This window comes from Dicentrarchus labrax, unplaced genomic scaffold (assembly GCF_905237075.1).
Source record: "Dicentrarchus labrax unplaced genomic scaffold, dlabrax2021, whole genome shotgun sequence".
NCBI classification, from domain to species: domain Eukaryota; kingdom Metazoa; phylum Chordata; class Actinopteri; family Moronidae; genus Dicentrarchus; species Dicentrarchus labrax.
Window position 1 is genome coordinate 10,743,727 of NW_026136714.1, and position 27,374 is coordinate 10,771,100.

Sequence of the window (27,374 nt, forward strand, 5' to 3'; positions counted from 1 at the left end):
TGGGGAGGACCCACACCGTTTAGGATCTGTATCCGCTGTTAGCTATTTCCTCAGGCATAATTATGGAAAATTTTGTGCGTTGCCCTCTGAGTGTGTGTGTGTGTGTGTGTATAGTCGCAGAGCCAAGGCTAAAGGAATAAAGACAGAGGTTTAGTATGACCCAGGGGGTGAAAAAGGAGTTTTAATTTCCCTTGCATCCTGATGATTGATGAGAAAGTCTATTATTCCTTCTTTTTCAGTCCAGTTGTGGAAGATAAGCATATGGATTAAAAGTGAGACAGTCAGAGAGAGAAAAGCTTGTGTGTTCAATTGCTTGCGGTTGGCTTTAGTTGGAATGATTCATAAAGGAAATCAATGTCTGATCAGCGGACCCTAGTTTATAGCTATCAATTGGACGATCAATAGATGATGGGTTTTCAGTCCTCGGGGGGAAAAGTAGCCCTGGAGCTGTGTGTCCGATCAATACCACCACAACTGGGTGAGAGAGTGTTTGAAATCATCCTACTTTCAAAAACAAGTTTAAACTCATGAATCTCAATTATTGATGGGACTGCAGTACGATAAACGCAAAAAAATAAACAGTAAATAAAGTGAATGTAGTAGGACAAGATGGGATTTTAATGCACATATAAATATGGGAAAAATAGTGAAGTGTAGTAAAATAATAAAAGAAAAATGTACAACACTTGATCCAACCGTACACCTACTGTGTTTACACTGAGAACCACAGTAAGTGTCAACATATTGTATTTAGTTTTCTAATTATACGGATAATAGTTCATATTAATAGTTGCTGTTAAAAATTAGACTTCAGGGGCGACTGGATGGCTCACCTGGTAGTCCTGCAGTGGTCGAGGGTTCGAATCTGACCTGTGGCCCTTCGATGTGTGTCATCATCCTCTCTCCCCTTTTCCTATCACTCTTCAGCTGTCAATGTATTAAAATAAGAGACTTTGCTGTACATTATTAATAATGATAATATTAGTTGTTCTGTACTGTTATTGTTATACATTCAATATAATATGAAATATCAGTAAAATGTGTCACTAAGTCAGGGGTCGTCAGTTTACTGTTAATGATAGAAAACATGTCCCATGAGGAAATGAGTTATGAGTTGGAGATACATACGACAGGCACAAGTGACTTAGATTCATGACAGTGTGAACAGCACAAATCACTTGGAATCTGATCATTTCGATTCTTTCGGCCACTTTCATATGTGGTCCAAATCAGATACAGGTATGATTTTTCATAATTCTCTACCTAGAATTCAGCACACTGTAGTCTAATGAGCACAGGTGGATTTCCTTTATCTCACATCCTAATTCGACTGTGACACTGAATCCACGCTGATGAAGATGTGTTGGAGGCTCTCTCCTCTCGACAGGTAAATGCAGTATTCTCTGGTGTTTCTCTGAGTAAATGAGGCTTGTTCTGGATGTAGTTCTTAATTAACACTCTGTCAGGGAACGTTTCAAACAGCTGCAGCCTCTCTGGAAGGGGGCTGGGCTGATGTTTAGCTGCTGGTGTCGACTGATGTGTGTTTTTTTTTCAGTGGCTCCAACTGACAGTCAGCTTCAGGTGAAGATACATATTAAAGATGGAAAACCTTCGCACACACACACGCACACGCACACACACACATGCACACTCCTTTATCTCTGTCCTATTGAATAACTCTCTGATGCTTTCCATATTCCATGCGAGGGATTATTACAGCTTACCCACAATCCCCAGCAGCTGATTATCCTGCATGTTGACAGGACAGAGTTGTGCTATCGCCCTTGTGCAGCAGTCAGCTGTGTGTGACTGTAGGTGTGTGTGTGTGTGTATGAATGAGAGAGAAAGAGAGAAACATACTGTATTTAAAGTGTGTGTGTGTGTGTGTGTGTGTGTGTGTGTGTGTGTGTGTGTGTGTGTGTGTGTGTGTGTTTGTATGTGAGCGAGGAAAAGTCAAGATTTATTCTGCATTTATATGTGTACGAGTGTGAGAGAGAGAGACGGGGAGAGGAAATGATTTTCTTGCGTGTGTGTGTACATTTGAGAGAGGGAGAGGAAATTACTTTTGTGTGTGTGAGTGTGAGGAGTGTGTATGCATGTGTGTGTGCTCAACCTGGCAGGTGTTTGTGGTTGATACCTGCAGCTCCAGCAGTGCTGATCACCTCAGCATGGCACCTCACCTTGGGAGGGAGACAGCCCTAAGCTCATTAGCACACAAACACACACACACACACACACACACACACACACACACACACACACACACACACACACACACACACAGGTGCAAAGCACAGTGGGCTACCTGGGGAGGCTGGGGCAAAAAAAAAAGTGTGAGGAAAAGAGGAAAAAAGCAAATAAGCTCAAGGGAGATGGAGGAGAGGAAAGGAGAGTATATTTTCTGTGAGGGGTGGAGAGAAAATCGGTTTACCAAATAAAAGATAACTAGGAACTTGAGGAAAACAAAGAGAAAGATGAGGGAAGGAGGGAGTGCGGGGCCTGGAGGGACAAAAAGAGAAAAAGAAATAAGAAAAGAAGAAAACATCTCGGTAGACGAAGGCTTTGGAAGAAGGTAGAACAGAGAGAGGAGGGAAACTTAAATGAGAGTGCGAGGAGGAGCAGAGAAAGGTAGAGAAAGGAAAAGAGGCGGAGGAGGCTTGAAGAGAGCATAACAGGATGAGATGGTTTTTAAAGACCTGGTTTTATTCGTGCTGCCAGCAGCTGCACTGTCATTATCCCCTGCTCATATGTGTGTGTATTCAATTTAATCTGGGTGTATTGTAGCTGGTCATCCTTCCACCGTTCTGCTGTCTGACATCCACAAACATTTAAACAGCATTGCAATGATGGTTAAGTCTCACTTTCACTCTGAGTGATGAAAAATTAAACATCTCAAGGTTAAGTACACAAGACAAAAAAACAATCGAGAGACGGAAGAGATCTAAGATAGCTTGGTGATCAGAAATATATATATAATATAGATTGTATACTGTCATTTATTCCCTTAAAGCTGCACTAATCAATATTTTTTATAACGTAATGGTGTAACATACTCCTAGTGTTAACTATGAACTTGATCATTACTGTATTAAAACTAGCATCTGGTTGTGGCCAAAGCAACATCAACAGTAGGACAACTGAACACCAACCAACAACCAGCAATACATCACCTCACTACCTTACATCGTATCACTCCGCCAAACTTCATCATCTACATTACAGGCAAGATGCATCATATTATGTACTTCCGCATCTAAATTATAGAACAGAATACAAATATTTATGTATGTAGTTACTATGAATTACATTATGCCAATTGTCTCAATAAACCTGAAGAAATTTATCATTTCATGTCATTTATCTTCATAAAATAAATCTTACAGTAACAATGGATCAAACAACTACTGTAAGTGTAATGTAGTGAGAATAACCACCTGTCTTTGGAGTTTCTCCTAGCTCTGTGGAGTTTTTATTAGCAGATTTCTGGTTGTTTTAGTTTTCCACTCCACAACTTTACTGTTTTGGTTCACTCTCACTGCTCCTTTAGTGTTGTTTTTCTGCAGCAGCAAGCAGCTGTTTTCAGCGAAAAAAAAAAGGTTCTGATAAAACCAAACGACAAACAGACAAAGTCAGTGACTAGCTGGTGAACACTGCAGAGCATTTATCAGATAAAGAGACAGAAATTTAAAACAGGAGGGGACTAGTAATCTGGCATAGTGGGCATTTTCCCAGAGGGCCGACGCACCAAAGGGCCACTCAATTTATATATACAATATAGGTATATATATATATGACGGGCCTATAAAGGACAGCAGCCCAATCACATCCTCTCTCCTTTGCTGATGCTGCCAAATGCAGCAATAGCTTCAACATCCACAGCAACAGCAGTACGCGCCATTACGCAGCAACAGGTTGAAGGAGGAGAGGTTGGCTGGCTGTGAGGAGCAGGTGTAGTTGAAGATATGTCAGGGAGTAGCATGCAGGGAAACATGAGCTCTCAGGGAGGGTGCAGGGAGGTGTGTGCCATGTCATGATAATGTCCGCAAGAATGGTGAACTGGTGGGTGGTGAGTGTAGGGGGGCTGGTCTGGGCCAAGAATGCCAGGGCTGATATTTTGTGCCAGTCCAGCCCTGAATTAAAAGAAGAGTGACTATTTGACTTAAATTCAAACATGACTTTGAAATGAATGTGTCTACAGGAAGAAGGCTTTTTTTTTATAAAGGATATGTGCCTGCCCCAGGTGGCCAATACATCTATTAATTCTGCTTGAAAAGAACGTAAAGCATTTTATTAGTTATTGTGTGATGAATTGTGGAAATCATAACTTATTTTTATCTACTTCACCTCATCGTGCAGTAGTAATTTCCACTTAAATAAGGAAAATGTCCTTATTTAATCTATCCTTTATTTTATCCATTAATTGTTTTTGATATTTAGGTTGTCCCAGACTCTAGCAGCCTTTAGGAAGAACATTTGGAACAAATAATGATGAATGAATATTAGATGAAATAGTGTCACTAACAATATATCGTACATATACACTTCATCACACAATAATTTGTATTTCTGTATGCGTCTGGATCCCCAGCCTTGAATAACTAAAAGGAGTATAAATCGAAATTCTACCTCTGTATTAAAACCTAGTCTTAAATCTAAAAACAGAGCCTTTTCAAAGTGGGCACAGCCTGAAATGTCGCTACCTCCTGAACTCCTGAACCGGTCCTCATAAATGTAGAAATACAAGTATACTCACATCCATACTGTACACATAAGCTGAGCAGTGGGAAGAGAGCACCTTTTTGTGTGGCGTTGAGATAAATAGGATTAGGGATTTGGGAGATTTAGGGGGAATAATCCGTCTGTGTATCGGAGAGGCAGCAGCGGTGATGATCAAAAGAGAACGTTGTGATTCAGAGCTCAGAAATCTCTGGATAGACTGAAAACTTGGAGTGACATTTCCTCCATTTTTTCTCCAAGGATCAGCTTTCATTTTGTCACTGTGACTGCTGTAATTGCCACATAATCACCTCATACTGTACAACACTGTCTGTGTGTGTGCGTGTTTGCACAAGTGTCTGTGTACGAGAGCCGGGGATAGACAGAGAATTATACATTCACAGTAATTAATCAGATTTACAGTTTACATCAGGGGAGAGAGAGAGAGAGCTAGTCTGTTTGTTGTGGGTGTTAGTATTAAGCAGGGGATTGGACTTGGTTATTTAACACGCAGTTCATTTGAACAGCTGCTCTGTTCTGCTACTATCTATACCTCCATATCAATACCACATATGCTAAAAAAAAAATCCACAAAAACACTGCACACTCGTAACTTCTCTTTTCTGCAGACTGAAACATCCCTTTTTTTGGTTGAGTGGGCCACCCAGCTTCTTCATTCTTCGCCGTTACCCACTTAAAGCTATTCAGGAACACAAGAGGCCAGAGCTGACCCTAGAAGCATTGGAGAGGAAGCAGGAAAACAGTGTAGACGGGCCATGTGTTTCACAGGATAGACAAAGATACAGTGTCACTACAGGACATGTAGGAACGAGCAAAACCAAGTCGTTTAAAAACCCAACTGAGATAGATTTCTGCTGGAAAAACCTGATTGCTGTGCACAGTGCAGAATGTTTTGAGACCCTAAGTTTCCCAGATTTTTCCGCTCTGGTGCATCCGACTTCTACTAATGGTCCTTGAGATGCTTCTACAACTCGATTAGAGTCCACCGATGCCTAAATTAACTCATCAGACTTCCAACTAGGAAAGGCACCTGTCTATAAGGTCTGCCAGCTGATGATGTTTGGCAGAGTGAAAAGCAAGCCATGAGGTTGAGAGAACTGTCCACAGACATACGAGACAGGATTGTGTAAAGCAGAGGACTCCAGTCTTTTTGAGAGTGAGGGCTGCTTAAAGGGAGACAATCTGTATACGTGATATACATCCAGGTTAGACTGACTCAGAACTCATAGGTTATTCGTGGGCTACAAGGCGCCCTCGGACACTTTGCTGGAGACACATGGTGTAAAGATAGGTTCGCTTTGTCATTTTTTGGGGGGAAAATTAAAGTCTGAAACATAACTAAATTTGTAATTTGAATGGGTCTGAAAAATTCCTGTGTGCACTGTAAACCCTCAGCTGGGTTCTTTCAAGTTTGTGCAGTAACACTTCAACAGGGAAAGTAATTCAATGTTGAATAAATGTGTTACACCGTCTCCTTTTGATTTGCAAGCGAAAACTGTTTTAGAGTCATCACACTGCTGCAAAAGTGTTATATCCAATTTCCCAGTTAAACCTGATTAGTTCAGCCGTCACTAACAATCAGTATTCTGATTTAGGGACCAGGAAGTAGCTGATTTGTAGTAAGTACACAAGCTCTTATGCTGAGAAAACGTGACTTTCTGTGGTTCAGATAGATTTCTATCTTGTCCTCGTTTGACCAACTAATGAGACCCGTTTCATGTTGCAGCATGGGAGAAAACTCAATTACAGACATAATTTTACCGCCAGAATAAATGCACAAATATTATGCTTAATAACATACAGACTGTAGCAGACTTGCTGTCTAGCTATGTTAATTCATTAAAAATAATGTTACAGTAGCAGCAGCCAACCACCACACACGCTGCTAGAGCCTTTCAAGCTGCACACACTCAGCAGAAATCATTCACAGTCAAGTGGAGTCACACACATTAATACCTGCAAAGGCTGGATGCCATTCAGGTAAATTTCAGCCCTTACTGAAGCACTCGCTTTACTGGATGCTATTAAACTCACGTTCAAAGTGTTAATCCAGTAATACATACATAATGTATTATACAGAGCACTTTCAAACCAAAATATCTTTGCATAACTCATAATGCCACATAAATGTCATGTCATTTTTATAGAGGGAAGCTAAATTTTAGTCACTAAAGTTGTGTTTGAGTTACAGCAAACATTTCGCTTCAATAAATAACTTGTGTAATGTTGTAGGAACATTTTGGTCTGACTCACTTCAGTACAAATCACCAAAATCACCTCCACAATGACGAAGGCTGTTGACGTTTTGTAAAGGCAAAACAGGATTCAGGGACACGTCTTCGCATCTTTGGAAAAAAACTGGAGGAGAAAACACACACACACACACACCCACACACACACAGTGAGGTGCAGACTTGTGTACGCCTGCGTACTCCAAAACTCTTCTCTAGTCGTAAATAAAGCATTGTGTACTGGAGAAGAGCTGCCTGAAGAAACCAAAGGAAAACCAAGTAAATATGTTTTTTCGAAATAAAATAACATAAAAATGAAATGTGTCCTTTATATTTCAAGTCGTTTCATCAATCTTTCCTCTATTAGTGTACATGAATAAATAATAGACCCCAGGTGACTTATTTGCATTTTTCTGATTTTCGGTTTTAATTGAAAACATCAATAATGTACCAAAGCATTAAACCTGACACTGTGATGTATGATGATTTTACACTGTAATAAGTACATTTTATTTCCAAGCTTCAACCACACAAAGCCAAATGAGGGCAACCATTATCCTCTGCTGGCCACGGAGCAGTTTAGAGTTTCAGTAAAATATACCTTTGAAAATACCTTCCAAGGCTGATTCTGAAAGCTTCCATCGCAATTACCTTCAATGGATCAAAAATATTTCATCAGTGAGGTGATAATGTGTTCCCAGAAAGTCAAAGACCACTCCAGTTACAAAAAAAACCACATTTATTGTCTAGATATTTCAATCATTTTAGATAAACTAGCATTAAGACCATTTAGTATTTCTCCTGATTAGACGTTTCTTTTCCATGTAAAAGACGTACAAAAACAGTTTGTTATTTCTAAAGCATGTCCTGTAAGAAAAAAAAAACAGATATATACATTTTTACAAACATTCAACAGACAAAAATAGATTTAAAAAAAACGAAGCACAATGTCATGAAATTAACGAGTTTAAAAATGGCTGAAACTGACTGATTCCTTCCTGAAGCTGAAATACAACTGCACCTTCGCTAACCTTCTCTATGAGACTATCTTGACAAATAATTTAATCTAGCTGGTATTCTTAAATCTTTTGTGTAAGGTGAAAAAACAACATGACACAGTTGTACTTTTCAAAGGCAATTGTCCCACATTCAAGAACATTAGCAGAAATAAATGACCATTATTTTGTAAAAAAAAAAAAAAAAGACAATTCTGATTTTCAGATGTTTGTTTAGTGAATATGGTAGAAAGGTCTTTTCTCTTGTTTGACACAAGATTAATTTATTTGTCAAGATGATCTTTTTTTAGAAGTACAGTTAGTCCCCATTTATGAAGCGTGATTAACCATCTCATACAGTAACACATCGTGTGAGAGAGTGTACAAAAGGCAGGGCCGGGGTGAATTTACAACAGTGAAGACAGAAACCAAAGGGCTGTTTCAAATTAAGGGAAAAACATTTAATTCAAGAGCATTAATTGTAATCATTAGGACCTCAACCAATGAACTTACTGTGAAAGAGACCACAAGCAAACAAACTGCATTAACATTATCAGCAGGGGGCACGCCTAGACTTCAACAAGACCACATGGAAAAGGCCATGTGACTGATTACCAATACTAATGTCAGTTCAGTAATAGTCTGAGTAAAGGTGGGGCTCGCTCTGCCAGTATGAAGGCTTATGTTGCTTGTGGACTGTGGAGTACAGCCAAGTATGGAAATGATTGGCTGCAGGTACAGTAGAAGAGGTTGATCAATGGAATTTGACGATTAATTCAATCTCTGAAACTTATTCCACCTTCACCAATTGGTCTTTCAACCAGAATCATTTGAAATACCAGAGAGGGAAAAAAAGAAGAAAACAACCAACACGTTCTGTAACAGCATTTAAAGTGTATGATCCTGCCCTGGGTGCTTATTTGGTTTTGGAAAGCAAATCTTTCTACCTTTTAAATGCACTTTGCTTCACGAGGATCAAACTAACCCATCACAGAAATCAACAACAGCATGATGCTAGACAAATCAACACAGCCTTCATTATGTTCAAAACTGTCATTGTGTTGTGTGTGTGTGTGTGTGTGTGTGTGTGTGTGTGTGTACTAAGCGTGTAGGTGGACAGCTACCACTACAGTGCAGTTAGTGGGGATAGGACTTACTGTTAAGACAGAAAAGGTACTTTTTCAGACAGTGTAGGCGTATCAGAACAGCAAGCTGAGGTTCTAAGGTCAGAGAGTCAGAGCTGAGAGATCAACAGGCTGTGGGCACTGTCTGTCTGGAACAAAATAAAAACCAACATGTTCTGCACTCAATGTGTTGCTTTCTCCTCCTCCGTCTATGCATTATTTTATCAGTTTCCGTCCACATACATATTCAATATTCAATCATCTGGTTTGAGTGTTCGTTCTAGGGTCTCTGCCCCCTGGTTGTCACACTCGAAGTGTGTTTTAAAATCTGACGTTCAGTACAGTGTTCTCCCTCTGCCCCCTTTTGGTTCAGTCATTGTCTGGTCCCTGTAACTGATCCCTGTGCAGTCCATAGCAGAAAGCAGTCGAGACACGAACATCCAAATAGTTCCTCTCCTTCCATTAACATCCAGCTGTTCCAGTTAATTCCCAGCTGATATGGAGTCACGTATACATGCACAATAGATGTGTGCGTGTAAAATGTTTGTCTCCTTTCTGTGTCTCCTCGGCAGATGTGACAGAAAAAAAGAAGGTGCCATCAAGGTCACTCTTGCCTGCGATTTCTGACTCCATGCGAAAATCTCTAGAAACATATCGGGTGTGAGGGAAAGTACAAAATGTCCTCCCTTTCTTTCCATATGTTTAGTAGATGACCTCGTAAACAGTGGCCTTCTTGTCCCCTGAACCGGTGACGATGTACTTGTCGTCCACAGATATGTCACAGCTTAGTACCGAGGATGATTCTTTAGACTGAAAAGAAGGGGAAAAAGTCAGTTACAAATAAAGAACAACTTCTAAGAAAATCACATCATCACTGTTTCTGTGTGTGGGATCCAGTACCTAAAGGTTTTTAAACTATGCTCTTAGAAAATATAATTATGTCTGGTGCTCTCATTTCAGTCAATATTGCTGAATGGGTGTAGCCATGATAACATGTTTGATAATGTTGTCACAGTGAAACATGCTGATGTAGCATATGAGACAGGATGTGTTACCACACTATACCACAATATTTCACTGCACACTCCAACAGCAGGCATTTTTGCAACTTTCATGCGTCATCAAAACTGTAAATGCACAGTAGAGAGTGCTGTTTTTGAGGACACCATAACCACGTCATGGTAAGTAGTCACTGATGCAGTGCAGTGCTGGTGGAAATGCAGCTTGGCCTGTTAAGCTGAAGCAGCAACTTCAGAGGCAGCGGCTTTATATATTATCTGTGTTAATGTATTGTATAATGAATGTAGTGATCTGTTGTCCCAACCTGGAATATGCTGGCTCCATACGGTGTTCTCCATGCGTTCAGTAAGTTATCCTTCCCTGTGCTCACAAACCATTTACCTGGGCAGAGAAACACACACACAAACAATAAGCAATCTCAGGGGAAACAAAAAGTTAGACAACGACATCATTATCAAGACATATTTAAACAGTGAAAAGAGGAACGCCCTATATAGAACAGACAAAACCAATTAAAAAGATAAAATGTAACCTGTGTTGCATATCACCCCCCCTTGGTTTTCCCTTGTTTCCTGTCTACCTCTATGGTGTACTATCTAATTAAGGAAATCAGTCATTTTAAAAGGTAATAATATTAAGATAGACTATGAAGCCAGCAGGGGAAAATTAATAAAAATGTGGACTTAATAGAATAAGACAGCCAGTTTCTTACCACAATAGGCAAACTGCAGGGAGAGCACACAGCTCTCATGTAGATGAAGCTGGTATTTGTCAGGTTTGGTGACATGAAGGACTTCAACGTTGCTGCTCTCCATTCCCACAGCGAGCCACTCTCCTGTTGGACAGTACCCGAGAGAGAAGATCTGCAAAGGACAGACAGTAAAGTTAGTCTTACTGGGGATACTACTTTTAATACAAAGTTTTGCAACTAATTAGTAAATGCTAAACGGTATTTAGAAACACTGTTTGCTGAGATAGGTGTGTACCTGTGACGTAAAGTCATGCTGCTGCAGCTGCCGTCCCTCTCTCAGATCCCAAGAGCGGACAGTGTTATCGAGGCCTCCGGTCCACAGCTTGGTGCCATCATTGGAGATGTCGATACAACTGGCTCCATCGGTGTGGCCCTGGAACTGCCTGCAGGATACACACAAAGACACGCTTTGCAGTTAGTATGCATCACAGACTAGCAAATCTTGTAGTGCTACTGCTTAATATTCTGCCTCTTTGTGCTACAACTTGTTATCACAAAGGTTAAATCAGCAGACAGCTAATTAAGGAATGTCAATAATGTGATTGAAAGGTGGTTAGAGAAACTAGGCAGTAATTGTAGATGTCCTTAAAATTCAGATTTATTTATGCTAAAGTCTGTCTTACCTAACGAGTGTCTGGTTGTGTAAATCCCAGACTGCGATGTTTCCATCACTGCAGCAAGAGAAGCAGACCTTGGAGTCCGGGCTGATGGCCAGAGCGTAACATGCAGGTGCTGATGATGTTAACTCTGCCTTAATCCTGGGAGTAGGCGTGGCCAAATCCCATATTGACAGCGTGCTCGCCTCACCTCCAACAATCAGCGTCCGACCATCAGGGAGGAGACGACAGGAGCGGATGTAGTTGTCTCGGTTCTGTCGTGGCAGACACAAAACAATATATTTAATGTTTTGCATATATACAATATTATACTTCTACATCCGTTTCTGTGTGACTAATATATCACAAATATCTTTCTTTTCAGACATGCACAATCACTGCAGAAATTATAGTTTTAATAGTTTTGACAAACACTTAATACAACACTTAACACTCTCACACAAAAAAGCCAATTTGCACTGTATACCACAGCGACTCACTCACCAGACAGTCAAGCTGTGAAACCGGGCTCTTGTTTCCTGGGTGACTAATGTCCCAGACTTTGACACAACCCTTCCCTCCAGTGTAAACGTGTCGGGTGGGGTTACTGATGGTAACGGCGCACACCACCTCTCCGTGGTTCAGTGTGTTGATCTGACGGGCGTGGCGAGGAATCCCTGGGCCCACCAAGGCGTCCGGGGGGAACGGCACCGGCTGCATCTGTCCGTCGGCTGCCACGTGAAAGGAGTAAGCACTGATGATACAAAGAAAGACGGGAGGAGGTTAAACATGATGGTAGAAATAAAGGAGAGAGGTAAAATAAGTAGTGAAAGTGTCATTATTTTTAGAGGGAGGTTTTTCTAGGACACATCAGTCGTTCCACGGAGAAATTCAGGTGATGAGTCTTCAAACATACAAGCCAACGAAAACACACTTACGGTTTGCCACCAGGGATTCCCGTCAGACTGGGAGGCATCCCAGGAACTCGCATGTGAGGATGAGGATCAAAACTAACCTTGAAGAGAGAACATAGACATTATATGAACACAGTGCAAACACACACCCATGGGCAATGGCAAAATGCACACAAGTCAATACTAACCTGTGGAACACTACACAAACACTCATGAGCACAAAGCAAACAGACACTCTCAAGCGCGCACACGCACACACACACTCCACATCTGAATGACAAGTTTAAGAGTCAGCAAACAGACAGAGGCAGAGCTGTCAGTACTTGTGCTCCCCCGAATCCAACACAGACCCACAGACACACACACAGCTGTTGAGTACACAACCTGAGTTTCTATCAAGTGTTGCCCAGACACATTCACAGCTGTGAGTCTACTAAACCTATTTAAACAGTGTAATGAACACTATGCAAATACAGCCAAGACTGATGAGGCGATTGAACGTAATGCACACCAGCGTACCCACTGTATAAATACTATCACACAGACAGGAGAAATGCAGCTGTGCAACTATTGACACTTTCCACACATTGCAATATAAAATATACAGTGCTTATAAAAAGTATTTACACCCCTTAACTGCCCATATTTTATTATTTTAAAACACTGAATTATAGTGGATGTAATGCTTATTCAACACTGATTGACAAAAAAAATAAAATATTCAAAGTATAATATTTTAAAGTACAAATTCCACAAATATATCTAAATTAAGTTCATATAAAATAACTGACTTCATAAGAATGCAGAACAGCTGCAGCCGTAGCTTTTTTAGACATTCCTTAATAAATTGGATGGAGATTACCTGTGATTAATCAAAGTGTGACAGGAGATTTTAATTTAATGGCTAGAAGCCACAACTGGTGCAACCGTTACTGCTGAAATTTTCCTGGCAAAAACTAAATTTTTAGACAAAAGATCAAATCAATCTACTGTTACTGAAAAGTACAAATACAAGGAAGGACACAAGAAAGTCTCCAACACTCAGCATATGTTCCCCTCAGAGTAGTGCAATCAATGAAAATGGAAAGAATATACTGTAGCACAGCTGTAAATCTGTCTAGAGCAGGTTACAAGGTTTCATGGCTGAGTTGTTTGCACTGTGCATATACAACAACCGTTGCCCAGGAGAACAGCAAAGAGGAAGCCTCTGTTGAAAAAACACTCTTATAAAAAGTCAGTAGAAGTAGAAAGCAGGATTTGAAAATGCACTCTATTCAGTTGACTCACAATCACCATGCAGTTTCACAGAGAATGAGAAGTTTCACAAAGAGTGGGATTTAAAAAAAGCATCCAGATGTGCAAACCTGACAAAAGTCCTTCTACATAGATTTAAAGCTGAAATTCCTGCCAATGAGCCTCTACTTAATACTGCTAGAAGGTGATATGCAATAAAGAGTGTTTAATATAATTAGTTCAGATTTATTTGTAGAGATTTTGTTAAATTAACTAAATTACCTCCAACACAAAATATGAAAAAGAATTAAATAACAATTAAAAACAATTAGTACAATATAAAGTAAACTGCTTATGTTGATATATATATATATATATATATATATATATAAAAAATATACTATTTTGCAGACACACACACACACACGAAATACCACTTTGCCAGAACATAAGTCAAGTCCCCTTTCCACTCACCATTGGTGAACGGCCATACGCAGCTACAGCGGCCGCAGCAGCAGCACTCATTTGAGGTGACATGTTGTGCAATCCGGCAGCATAGGCCGCAGCCCCCGCTGCTCCGGCCAGCTCCCCATTCATCCCTGCTGCGTGGGGCAACATGCCAAATGCACCCGGGTATGGGCCTGGTACAGCCAGGGGGGTCCGCAGACCTGCAGCTGAGGAAGAGAGGAAAGAGTATGGCACATTTAAAAAGCTGATAACAACTAAGAGTGTATTCAAGTTAAAAATCCATTAAATATCTAATTGCAGACTTATGATCACTACACAATCATCTGGCATTACTACTAACTCTTGGTTAGAATTTTTTCTTTGACTGGGATGCAAAGTTAAATTAAGCATAAGCAAAAGGAGATTTCTAACCCAAACTGTGATTTGCTGTCAAAAGATTTATCTTTCATATCAACCAGACTCTGGGGAACTCCACACATGCATGAGGTTTTTCCAAAGTAAATTTGTGCCGTGAAACATTGATCGACTACTGATTAAAGGCTTACAACAGTTCTTCTGAAAGCAAGCAAAACGTCCTAAATCACCCAAAGTCCCTCTAATACAGGTTAAATTTTCCTGGAGGTAACTTAGACATCTAATTACTTCTGGCAAAAATTAGCATTAATAACACAAAGTATCATTTAAACAATTTATAGATGTTTATACTTACTAGGTGGATGTGGTAACTCCATGGAGGGGGGTTTTGACAGACTGGGCCTGATTCCAGGAGTAGAGCTCGGACCTGGGGTGGAGTCACCTCTTGGTGTGGGTGTGCTTGACTTTAGTCCAGGTGTACCTGCCTTGTCTCGCTGCCACAGAGAGAGAGAGAGAGCAAAAGAGCGACACTTTAGAAATATGTAACTATCTATATCTATATCTAACTATATGCTAAAGCAAGTTAAACAAATGTGTCTTGTCCATCCCTACCATTGACATCTCTTTGGACTTGAGGGAGGAGGAGCTAGCTGATGATGCAGTAGAGGCTGGACTGCAGGGGTCTTTCTTGAGAAGACGTGCTTTATCCAGGCCATTTTCTCTTGGTGAGGGGAGAGGCGTGCCACGAGGGGAGGCTGGATCCTGGTGAAGGAACAAGGATTCAGTTAACTACCTGAGAACAAAACTGCTGCACAAAAGTGATGTTGGCATTTTGCTGGATACAAGACTTTACTGTGAATATATTGTGGTTCATTTCAGAAGGGACTGTATACATTCCACAAGAAACAACCACAGTCCTCACGACTATTAATAAACAATAACAAACAGCAAAACATACTGACCTCATTCGAGACATCCACCACTAAATTATCATCACTTTTCTCCCCGTCGCTATCCTGCAAAAGAGGACAATCACTTAGAACACCATTAAACACTGTCCTTTGATTAGCTGAAAGACAGTTACAAGGAACTTACAAGTAAATAACCAACTGGAAATATATATGTCACTCTTAACATTCAATGTGTGACTGATACATCTGTACAAACACAAAAAATGCATGTGCAAATGACCACAGACAAACAAACATACAGTTAGAAGAACCATTTCTTACATAGTGGCTTGAGTCCTTGTCTTCCACCTTGCGTTTTTTGGTGTCATTTGGAAACTCTGGTCCGTTACGTCGCTTATCTGAGTTCCTAAGACTTTCTGGCAGCAAGGAGTTACTCTGTAGATGAAAGCAGAAAGGAGTAGAAGGACAGAACACAGAGGGATAGGAGAGCAGAGGAAGTGAGATTAGAGAAATAAGATAGGTTGTGTAGAAAGAAAATAGAAAAAAGAGAAAGGAGAGTTTGGAGGACAAAGGAGGGGGGGGAAACAAGAAAACGGATTTGCAGAGGTGAGACAATGTTGCCATTTACAGTTCAGATTGTGCTTTGTTGTGTGTGCATTCTGCATGAGCTCACTAAACCGTCTGATCCATCTACCACTAATTACAACAGCTATTCAGCCATGTGTAGAGCAGGTTAGAAAAACAGACTCTTACTCGCAAATAGGTTAATAGTTCACAGAAGCATGAATTAGGCAGCACTAACACTTAAACAGCAACCTCTTTTCTCACTTGACCAAAGTCAGTCGCAGCCACACACAACCACACACCTCTGAAGTTGATGATTACATTAAGTGGCTCTCAAAATCTATCAGTGCTCCCTCTCCTGGCTCTGACAAGCTGCCCTGGCTGCAGTTATGCGTGTGTGTGTATGTGTCAGTGTGTGCGTGTGTGTATAATGTGTAATTGACTGTAAAAGCCGGTGTGTATGATCAAGTGTGTAACAGACTGTGTGTGTGTGTGTATTACTTGCATAACACTCCTGTGTCCCTGTGTCCCAAGACTACACACACACACACACACACACACACACACACACACACACACACAGCGCCCCCCCGGCCTCCTGACCAACGGATCCTATTGTTAATGGATTAAAGCTTCATGTTGAGTCCATTATAGTCTCAGCCTGTCAATGAAATGTGCATCCAACATACACAAACACGTATGCGCATGCACACATCTAGCGAGCAAGCGCTTGGGCTTTGAGGGGGGAAAGGGTAAATGAAGGAGGAATAGCTACGAGAGGAGGAGGAGGGTGAGAAAAAAGGGTAAAGGGAGGGGATGAGATTAGAGGACAGAGAGGATGGAAGGAGGGTGTGAGAGTGTGGAGGAGAAGAAAGGGTGACAAGAGACAAGGGAGGGAAAGAGAGGGTTGGGGGGGTGAAAATCTGTATTCTGCCAAAGGCCCCTTCCTTCACGCCCTCCCCTCTTCCTCCCTCCCTCCCTCACATCTCCTCCCCTTTATTGAAAGGTTTTAGTGAGCTGAGCACAGGAGCACTGACCCGCAAAACATAAGCAATCCCTCCCTCCCTCCCCTGTTCGCTTTTAGCATGGTCTCTCTCTCCCTCTCTCTCTCCCTCTCTCACTCCCTCCCTCTCTCTCACTCACACACACACACACACACACACACACAAGCTCAGTGTCATATGACTGCTGCCCCCCTCCCCTCCCTTTCCCAAGCCCTCCCCTCTCAGTGGTGGTGATATTAAACACAATGAGAGTCTTTAAGCGCGGGATCAGGGGCGGTGGGAGGGGGGAGAAGGGGGTAATCTGCTCACTGAGGTGTTAAATAGGCACAACAATGCAGGCTAGGCTGGAGGAGTGTGTGTGTGTGTGTGTGTGTGTGTGTGTGTGTGTGTGTGTGTGTGTGTGTGTGTGTGTGTGACCATGCTAAAAAGCTCATTTGGAGGAGAAAGGAAACCTAACAGTTCAGAGCAGATCTGGGGCAGAACTAAACAGGCAGGCCAAAGCTCTACCCGAGAGAGATCCCCAAACACACATAAACACACACACACACACACACACACACACACACACACACACACACACACACACACACACACACACACACACACACACACACACACACACACACACACACACACACACACACACTTTAAAACTGACAGTCAAAAATATACAACTTAAGGATGAAAGCTATTTGGGTGTGAAACAGAGGTAAAAAAAAACAGCACAGTGCTTTTATGCATAATGACATGGAGAGGTGAACTTCATTGATCCCTGAGGGGAAATTGGGTGACTGCAGCAGCAAAAAATAGAAAAACACAAGTAATACTATAAAATGAATGCCTGCCTCAGCAACAGCAAGACTTTACTGGGATATAAGTTTAAGTTTCAAGTCTTAGTTTTAATGGGACTTAAGAAAGAGTGCTGTGACTCTTTAGATACTACATTCTCAATAAAATACCATTACACGTGACATAACTGCATGGTTGGCCAAAGATGACCTTGGTTGAATAGAAGGGATTAAAGCGATGGAATGTTTTTTTGGGACTGTTTTTCCTACATAACCAACAGTAGATAATTCCTTAAGTACAATTCCAAACAATTAGATTTTTTGGAAATTCTATATGTAAACTCACTGTAGTTTACTTAGGGCAGACAGTTTAAATATTTTTTTTCCTACAGCCTGAGTAGAGCTACTCGTCCTGTAGATGTCTATCAACGGAGCTAAGACGGACTAATCTCACTGTTGAGCTAAAAGTCAAACTGCGCCTAAGAACAACGTCACATTCCCCAAAACCAAACTATCCCTTTAAGAGAGACAAGAAAATAAACTGAGTGGTTTGTCAGAACAGTAAACATTGCTGCAGAAAGAGGAAGTACTTACTGTGCCGGGCTCTCGCTCTATTGCCATTGGAAATGCATACATGCGGTTGAGGTCACAGGGTTGGGTGTTCAGCAGAGCAAAACGCAAAATGAAATAGACAAGAAGGAGAATGAGTTAGAAATTCCACATTTAATTATATGTATAAATAAGAACGTTCACACAGAAAACTGACTCTGAAGCAGCTCAAACAACTTTGGTCACCATTAACCATTGGTTTAAAAGTGAACTGTACTTTTTTTGTCATTCATAAACTTCCACGTCAGCCAACTGGGGGGTTGGCTGACGTGGAAGGATGGGGGATAATTCCTCTTTCTATTTCAGGTGGTGGAGGGTGTGTGTTTGTTCACCTCTCAGGTGTTCAGGTCCTGCAGGGTGAGAGTCTGGTCCGGACATGTGGGGCTTTTTATCACCACCATCTTTTCCCACCAGATGGGGAGGAAGAGTACCAAGTGCTCCTGATAGAGCCAGGAGACCAGCCGAACCACCCAGCTGAGAGGGGTGGAGGCCGGCAGGGTGAGGGGTGAGGGGCACAGGGGCACCACCGTGGTTATGGGATAGGTGCTGCTGCTGGAAGACAAGAGATAAAATATAGAAAGAGAACAAAGTTGTTAGTTGAGTTGAGAGAAAAAACGAGGAACATTCAGGGATGTGTGTCGCAGGCCTAAAGCTGGTAATATATCTTAAACTAATGGAGTAGTGCATTTTTGATTCAGTCCTCAGTATATGCTGACTGACCAATAGTGGTCATATTCACCAGCAGTTTTATCCTAAAAACACACCAAAGTTAGTTTTGCTTTGGCCCGTGTAGCCAAAAAAATGACACCTGACACTTAAAACTCAAGCATCAGTGAATGAAACTGAGACACCAATAGGTACAAATCAATAGCACTCTGTAACCTAATCAATAGAGATTTTGGCCCTATTCACGTCTTCAACAGATGGGGCAGTTTCTTTGGTGTCTGGGTTTACACCACCTCAACAAGCTGCTGCAGTCTTCAAGGCGGTGAACACCCCCCACCCCCCCCCACACACACACACACACACACACACACACACACACACACACACACACACACACACACACACACACACACCCCCTCTGGGGTCAAACACTGAACAATACTGACAGCTGGGATCACAGCCCAGAGCCTGAGGATGTGGTGGTAGAAGAGGGGGTGGGGGGAAACGGGGAGGAAAAGGAGGAATGACGGAGAAGTGGGGGGAGAGAGCTGAGAGCCCCAGCTGCTGCCTGCACTGTCAGGTCTTGTGAGGGAGTGAGGTGGCTGAGGAGAGAGGGGAGGAGAGAGGGAGAGAAGAGGGTCAGAGAGAGAAGAGGGAGAGAGAGTTTGGCTGGCAGCCCTGCTCTCTCTTTCACACCAAATCAGGCGCTCGTCTGAGCGTGAAATGCCTTTGTGTTCCAAAACATCATTATTGCCTCCTCAGACAGTAGCCGCGGGAATCCAAGCTCACTGATTCGCCACCGGGAGGGGAGGAGGAAGGAGGGAGAGGAGTGGGGAAGGGGGGGGGGGCACAGGAGGCGACTCTGCAGGGGTGGAAGGAGTGCTGAAGGTCAAACCGACTTTTATCTCACCTAATTGACTAACCCACTCCCCCTCTCCTGAGCCCCCACCTTCTCTTTTCCCCTCTATCCATCCTTCACTCTCTGCGTCCTGCCCCGATGAATGAAAGCAAAACAACAAAACAGTCTTTTAGCCTCAACCTCCATGCCTGCCTGTACACACGGACACACACTCAATTTCCCAGAGTTGGCTCGCCTGCCAAACAATCAAACATAAACACACCCACACGTCACACTTGATCACACTAACATGCGTACACAGAATCTAGATAAACAAGGCAGGCACACACACCCTCACTCAACCATCCTATCCCTGCCTGTTGTTTTCTGGGGAGAACAGAAATGCACGCTCTGCTACACCCAGACGCACACACAAACAGATGCAAAAACACACACACACAAACAGATGCACACACACACACACACACACACACACACACACACACACACACACACACACACACACACACACACACACACACACACACACACACACACACACACGACCCCTGATGGGAGTAAATGGAGGGGAAGTATTGGTGGAGGAAAGGGGAGCCCAGTTTATCATGGGATGTTAGTGTGTGTGCTTGTGTATGCGTGTGTGTGCGTGTGTATGCATGTGTATGTGTGTGTGTGTGTGTGTGTGTGTGTGTGCGCGCGCTGAGGTAGGGGCAACATGCTTCATTACACTCATTTAACTCACAAACGGGGTGAATGACAGGCTGGCGTGGGAGACGGGAGGAGAGGGGAAGAGGGGAGTGTAAGGGCAACGCCGTGACCCCCCCTTTTACAAACACTGAAATCCCTGCAATTAAGACTCAAACAGCAACTGCCAAATCCACCTCTCCCCCATCGCCACACACACACACACACACACACACACACACACACACACACACACACACAGACAGACCCCCCATCAGTCCACGCCAACTAACAAGCCCACCTCACATTTAACTCTCCAAACCCATTGCCCACTTTTTGCTAAGCTAAAGCTATAAAGACCCCCACCCCCCCCTTTCCCACATTCCCCTTCAACTCAACCCCCTGGCCTCACCTCCCACCAGTCAAGCCCCTATGGGCTCCTATAAAGCAGGGTATTCTCAACTACCACCCCATCCCACCCAAAAAGTCACCACCGACAGCTCCACTCTGTGTCTCTCTTTACCTAAACATCAGAGCAAAACCGCGAAAAGCGAAAAGTTTGTTTTTCTAACTTCTTTTCACACTCACCGTGCCAATCCCTTCTCAATCTGAAAAGCCAGTCAGTGAACATCATTCATCACAGGCTGACGACATCTTTTCAATAAACACCTCCCATCACACTTCTCCCACCGATTCAAATCCTCTATTCTCTACTGGGTTTAAACACATATATATATCTCCATGCCCTTGAGATTGGTTTAGTGATCAAGGAATAGAAATAATTACATTTCTTATAAAACACAGTGTGCTTGTCAATTCAATGTAGTTTTTTTGTGCAGGTGTGTAATTTATAACACCAGAACCACAGCTTTACTTGCTTTAGTAGTGATTCTAAAGGTTTCAAATAAAAGCCGGAAAAAAATATTTAATTACTTTGATTTGCTCGGCTGTTGTGTTTGAGTTATTGAATTGAATTGAAATGTCTTTAATGTCCCCAAGGGGCAATTTGGTTCACAACAGGTAGCCAACACATACACATTCGCATAAAAACACATAAAAACATGAAATGATGAATAAATAAAAGCATAAATACACATGTACACTATATATATATATATATATATATATATAAAAAAAAATAAAAAGTGAAAAAATGTATGTCTTTGTTCCTATTTATTACAATACAAGCTAATAATGAAAAAAAAGCATAGACAGTTGTGTGTTTTTCAGAGTATCTTATAGTATAGTATTCTCTCACGTTTACCCTATCTTTTACTGCTGTTAGTGAACTATGATACGCTCTTCCAATCGCAACACTAGCCCTACGACTGTGGCCTCACATTCCACTGTGTCGCATTAAGCATCTGAGAGGTTAAATGACACTACTGACAAAATACGAAAGAGATGCTGGACCGAGAGTACACACAGAAATACAGATACAGTTGATTTAAGTACAGTTTAGTAAAGAGTAAGTAGAGGAATACACACGCTGGGTGGAAGACCTGGCAGTCCACGTACCCCGATAACGGCATTGAGCTCTGCCATGGTCACCTGTTTTGCTCGCTCCACGGCTTGGACCACCTGCTGCTGATGCTGCAAAACACGCAGACACACACACAATGTTGCTAAAGACAAAAAGTAAGAAGGCTGATTTATCAGTAAAGCTAGCAGAGATAGCCGTAAGTATATAAATGGCATAAAAAACAGTCTGTAGCTCAAAGTCACACATACTTACCTCCTGTGAAAGGAAGGGAATGACTTGTGCACAGATGGTGTTTAGTCTCTTGGCAATCTCCGTCTGATGGAGGAAGAGACACACAGAGACAGAAAGAGACTTAATTGTTAATAACATAATTACATTCATTTAGAAAAGACAGCTGTTCAGTAACACCAATAAAGTAATACAAGCACACACAAACGCGCTGGAAACTGCCGCCTCCACGGCAAGCGGACAAACACGTACGCACACAATGAAACCCCAACCAGTCTATGATACAATACCCATCCACTTCTCTCTACACACAAATCCAGTGTGTGCCATTTTCAGCATCACTCACGCACACACACAGTACAATGAGATTTTCCTTTCTAATCATCAGCATGAGCTCAAGTTTCTCTCTTGCCTGTTGTATTTCTTTTGCTCTCTCTCTATCCTCTGTGCTCTTGTCCCTCTTCCCATCAGCACTTCACCATAATCTCATCAGCAACTAACTTCATTTGCTCTCCCCCAGTATCCATGCCAACACATCCGCCTGCCCCCCAAACCCCCGGAGGTGGCAACAATTGGCTGAAACCAGATACCCCCACAGTGGCACCAAATCAGATAAGGGGACTCATATTACATATCATCCAATCAAATTGATACGAAGAAGGCCAGGGTGAAGAGGGAATTGGAGGAGCCATGAAACGTAGTAATGGCTCATCAGACACACACATCCCACATAAATAGATACACAGTGAAGGCTTAAAAGGGCTATGTGTTGTTGTTATGCGTATACCTTGGAAAAAGTTGTAGGATTTTCATCATTGTGTTGAAAACTAATTACACTTTTCAAAACTCAGTGAACAAGAGCAAAACACAGTTCTCAAGCTGAAGGACGTTCGGCAATCTATGGGGGTTTTACTGTCCCAACAATTACGTCACCGGATGTGATAATATACAGGACTTCCTCTTTTCAGACACTTTCGAGTTACAAATTGCCAAACAAACTTTACTTACTTTGTCAGTTTCCTTCCACCATCAGCTGCGCAAGAGACTTGTGGATATTGCTGCAATTCTTTTGTCATTAAAAGAGCCTACAGCCACACTAGCGGTTCTTTAAGGCATCATGCTGCTTTGAATTAAACGCTAACACATCTTAGTTTAGTCTGTTACTATGCTAGCATTAGCTAATTAGCAGCTAATGATGATGGGAATGTATTTGATCAAAAACCAAAGTATTGGACAAATTAAAACATTGACCTTCATGATGATGCTAGATGAAAATTCTGGGATAAGTTATTACAATTCATCCTGAAGTGGGAATGAAATGTCTGTATGTACAGAACATCATCTCAATCCATCCAGTAGCTGCTGAGATATTACAGTCTGGGCCAAAGTGACTGATTGACAGACCGATTGATATCGCCACTATACATTATTTTAATGAGTTCTATAACTCATGAACAGCTCACATGATGGAGACGCCCTCTTTAGCACGTAGCATACTTCCTCTCACTGGACCTCTCTGTCAAACACATACAGACCTATTAGCTTGCTGAACTACTGATCCTGATTCAGCCAATTATGTACTTAGATGAGCTAAATAAAGTACTAGCCCATCCATAATGAGTCTCGAAGTTAAAACAAGTAACTGCTTCGCCTATAATAGAACTATAATAACTATAATGTCAGGCAGACTTTACCTGCAAGTCCTTTCTCAGAATCCTGAGTTGTAAGCCTATCATTAGTCTTGTATAAAGGCTCGCTGATTAGGCCGTCTGAGAATAGTCTGAACAACTACTATCAGGTCAGCTCAACCAATCTAACTAAGCTAACTGACAAAACTAACAAGGATCAAACAGATAAGGCCACAAATACCTGAAGCTGCAATCCCCGAGTGAGCCATCATTACAAATTATGACTCAAGAATATTTGGAGGAAATAAAATAAAGGTAACAAAAGCGCACAACTCATGTGTCCTGAATAACAACATTGAAGATTTGCTATGGTGCGACACCCACACTGTGATATTGATATAATTGAGAGAGTGGGTAAAGAAAAAGTTGAGGAGAGACGATGCAAGTGTACACACACACACACACACACACACACACAGTGTGCTAACAGAACAGGCTTTCCATTACACATATAATTGGAGCATTATTGGCACACTACATACACACAAACCCGTACCTTCCCAGCAGGAGGTGGGTTGTTGTGGATCCCCCGTACCCCCCGCCCACAGAAGCTTGTTGCTCTGACAACTGCAGCCCCAAGCTAATGACCTCCCCTGGAGTTTTAGTGTGTGTGTGTGTGTGTGTGTGTGTGTGTGTGTGTGTGTGTGTGTGTGTGTGTGTGTGTGTGTGTGTGGACAATAGGAAGAGATGCATCTCCCTCACAATGAAAGAACAGTAGCTTCACATGGACATAAAACGAAAGAGGAGCCAAGAAAAAAGAAACGATGGTGGGGGTGGGGGTGTAGCACAAGAAGGAAGAGATCCCATACTTTTAAATGGAGACTGAGGAAGGCGGAAAGAAAGGGACAGAACTTGGGGTGTAAAAGGGCGAGAATAACACAAGAGGAGAAGGAGAACAAAAACTAATGGGAGGGAGTATGAGAGTCGAGGAAGCATCCCCACTCCTCAGTGAAGCAGCCAGGCCAATCCACCTCCAATTTCCTCTGGTCTGACTGGTCGATAGCTGTGGTAATTACTGGTAAACGCTCTGAGCCATGCACCACTCCTGTGGGGAAATGTGTGTCTGTGTGCATGAGAAAGAGAGTGAGATTTTTCCTCCCTCACCCATGTGGCTACACTGTACGCTTGCCTTTCAATGCGTCCACGTATGTACTCATGTATAAACATGTTTGACTTTCTGTGTTTGTGTGTACATTACTGTGAGTGTGTTCAATTGTGCCATCCTTGTGTTTGGATACATTATTTATGGCTGTACATAAACGTCCTTGCCTTACATTACAATAGGTGAGTGTCCTTTCTGCATTTTGTGTTTGCACACTTGTGCGCCTGCCCTACTAAAGTGTGTGCTGGTGTGTTTTTCACCTCCCTGCTTCTAAAAGGGAGAGCTCCACTGTCTCTCCTCTGCCGGTCTCACCGTGATCGATTCCTCTGCCCTCCCCAGCCCTGCCCCTCTAATGTAATAAAGCAGGCCGCTCCCCTAGACAGCACCAATCAATCTACAGAGCCATTCATCCTGCCTCTGGGCTCAGGCGGCCGGCCCTAACTGGGGAAATGGAGACAGAGCCCCATCGATCACGAATAAACACACACACACACACACACACACACACGAATACAGTAGAACACACACAAATGCGAGGACACGTCAACAGGCACACACACCAAATACATCAAAACCCTGCCATGAGAAAGGGAGGGAAAGAGAGAGAGAGGAAGAGAGACAAACAGGAAGACAGAGAGAGAGAGAGTAGACAAGAGGCAGACAGATAAGCATACATACCTGTTTGTGCATTTCGATGTTGAGGCCATAGGACATCTCGTAGTACTGCAGAGGACAGAGTTGTGTTAGATTAGTAAGGCATTCTGAACCTTTTAAATAAAAAGCGAGAACGTGTGATCTTGGAGACAACAAACAGGCATTCAGATATTTTGAGAATAGAGTGTCACACCAGGTCAATCTCACAGAGCAATCGAACTTTGTTTAAAAGGTACAGCACCCAAATCAATTGCTTTTTACCTGTGCAGGAACGTCACCATAAAGGAAAAGTAGACAAGTATGTTTGCAAAGAATTCCGAACATTTTTTTTCTTTGTTTCTCAAGACTAAAGGCCTTAGACACACACACACACACCTCTTTTGACCTTATGAATTTGCATTTATCTTTGGAAAGGAAAAAGAAATACAGAACCTTGTCCATTCAATCTAGAGAAATGATGGGTTTGCTGAAATACAGGAGCTTGGTTTAATCAAAATGAAAAATCAGCCAGCTCACAAATTGCAAAGTCGTAACAGAGTCTAATCTGACACTCTAATCATCTCCATTAGCATGTCTAAGTAAGGGAAACGCTGTGTGTAACAAAAACAGGTGTAACATTAATTTTGCTGTGCAGTTTTCCTTTTATACCTCTTCCCTTTGTTCAGATGATACAGCAATTACGTAATCCTCAAATAAAATATTTCATTCATCAGCCTTTAGAAAGAGGAAAGTTCGGCTACAGAACATATAAAGCTGGTGGGGACACAGCATCCTCCTCAAGGACACTTCAGCAGGGCAACAGCCTCACTATGTGATGTTGTGTGTGGTGGGGGGATGAACTGAGTATCACGCGGATCTCACCATGACATAGTGTCTCTGCATCTCCGTCTTTTCACTGGCCAGCTTCTCACACTCCAGCTTGAGACTGAAAAACACAACAATACACAAACTTACAACTCAACTCAAGTTAAGCAAACTTGATCTCATTCAAGCCAAGCCCATAAATGTAAAGTAGCAGCATATATATATATATATGAGCCCTTGTGGGTGGTTATTTAGTTGTTTTGGTTTTACAGTAAGTTTCACTGCCGATGAGTGAATATCAGCAAGTATTTAGGACATAGACAGATGTATGACTGTCTGCCTCCTGTCTAAAACATCTGCTCGCACTGAGAATAAACAATGAGGATGTTGAACACACACACACAAGTTTTCCTACAATACATATTTAACAATGGTGAAGCATACAACTTAGTAAACAGGTTAATGTTCCCTGTGATCCCTCTTTTCCTTTTGCTCTTTTAAATTAAAGCATCCAAAAATGCAAACACAAAGCTTAACAGAGCAGAGCACAAGGCTGTTTTTTAAGAAAAATGAAAGTGAAATGGAGAAGACGGTGCTTTCTGGCGAATGATTATAACCACCGTCTGTTGGCTGTAGGATGTTTGGTTTAACCCTGCTCTTTGCATGTGTGAATCAGGATGTGACTTGGAAACAAAGCAGCCTGTTTTTAGGTCGGTAGCTTTTCACCTGTTGCGGCCAACCCTCCCCGACAACACAAATAAGTAAAAGTAGTACATATACACAAAGCAAAGAAAAACACAACTGCACACGTACTCAGGCAGACTTTTCCCAATACACAACCACACACACACACACGGGAAAATAAGGAGTGATTTATGAAACCCTGAGCCCACACGCCACCCTCTGG

The 27,374-nt window shown here is 42.1% G+C and overlaps 1 protein-coding gene across 3 annotated transcripts in view; it reads right to left on the bottom strand.

Moving 5' to 3' along the window:
- Positions 1-7,689: 7,689 nt before the first annotated feature.
- The window catches only part of LOC127375588 (transducin-like enhancer protein 1), a 21,255-nt gene continuing 1,570 nt past the window's right edge, over positions 7,690-27,374 (bottom strand). Inside the window, exons 3-20 of one of the 3 annotated variants that reach the window (XM_051421617.1) lie at positions 26,525-26,588; positions 25,688-25,732; positions 22,244-22,306; positions 22,027-22,101; positions 18,632-18,851; positions 18,285-18,301; positions 15,656-15,769; positions 15,386-15,439; positions 15,036-15,185; positions 14,779-14,917; positions 14,076-14,275; positions 12,393-12,469; positions 11,959-12,208; positions 11,482-11,729; positions 11,094-11,241; positions 10,820-10,970; positions 10,412-10,488; positions 7,690-9,897 (exon numbers count right to left, since the gene is read on the bottom strand). In XM_051421617.1, coding sequence (XP_051277577.1) covers positions 9,790-9,897; positions 10,412-10,488; positions 10,820-10,970; positions 11,094-11,241; positions 11,482-11,729; positions 11,959-12,208; positions 12,393-12,469; positions 14,076-14,275; positions 14,779-14,917; positions 15,036-15,185; positions 15,386-15,439; positions 15,656-15,769; positions 18,285-18,301; positions 18,632-18,851; positions 22,027-22,101; positions 22,244-22,306; positions 25,688-25,732; positions 26,525-26,588 — 2,200 coding nt within the window. In that variant the 3' untranslated portion in view covers positions 7,690-9,789. Of the gene's footprint in view, positions 9,898-10,411; positions 10,489-10,819; positions 10,971-11,093; positions 11,242-11,481; positions 11,730-11,958; positions 12,209-12,392; positions 12,470-14,075; positions 14,276-14,778; positions 14,918-15,035; positions 15,186-15,385; positions 15,440-15,655; positions 15,770-18,284; positions 18,302-18,631; positions 18,852-21,996; positions 22,102-22,243; positions 22,307-25,687; positions 25,733-26,524; positions 26,589-27,374 lie in introns of all 3 variants that reach the window. The other 2 variants (XM_051421616.1, XM_051421614.1) reach the window with 2 other exon arrangements.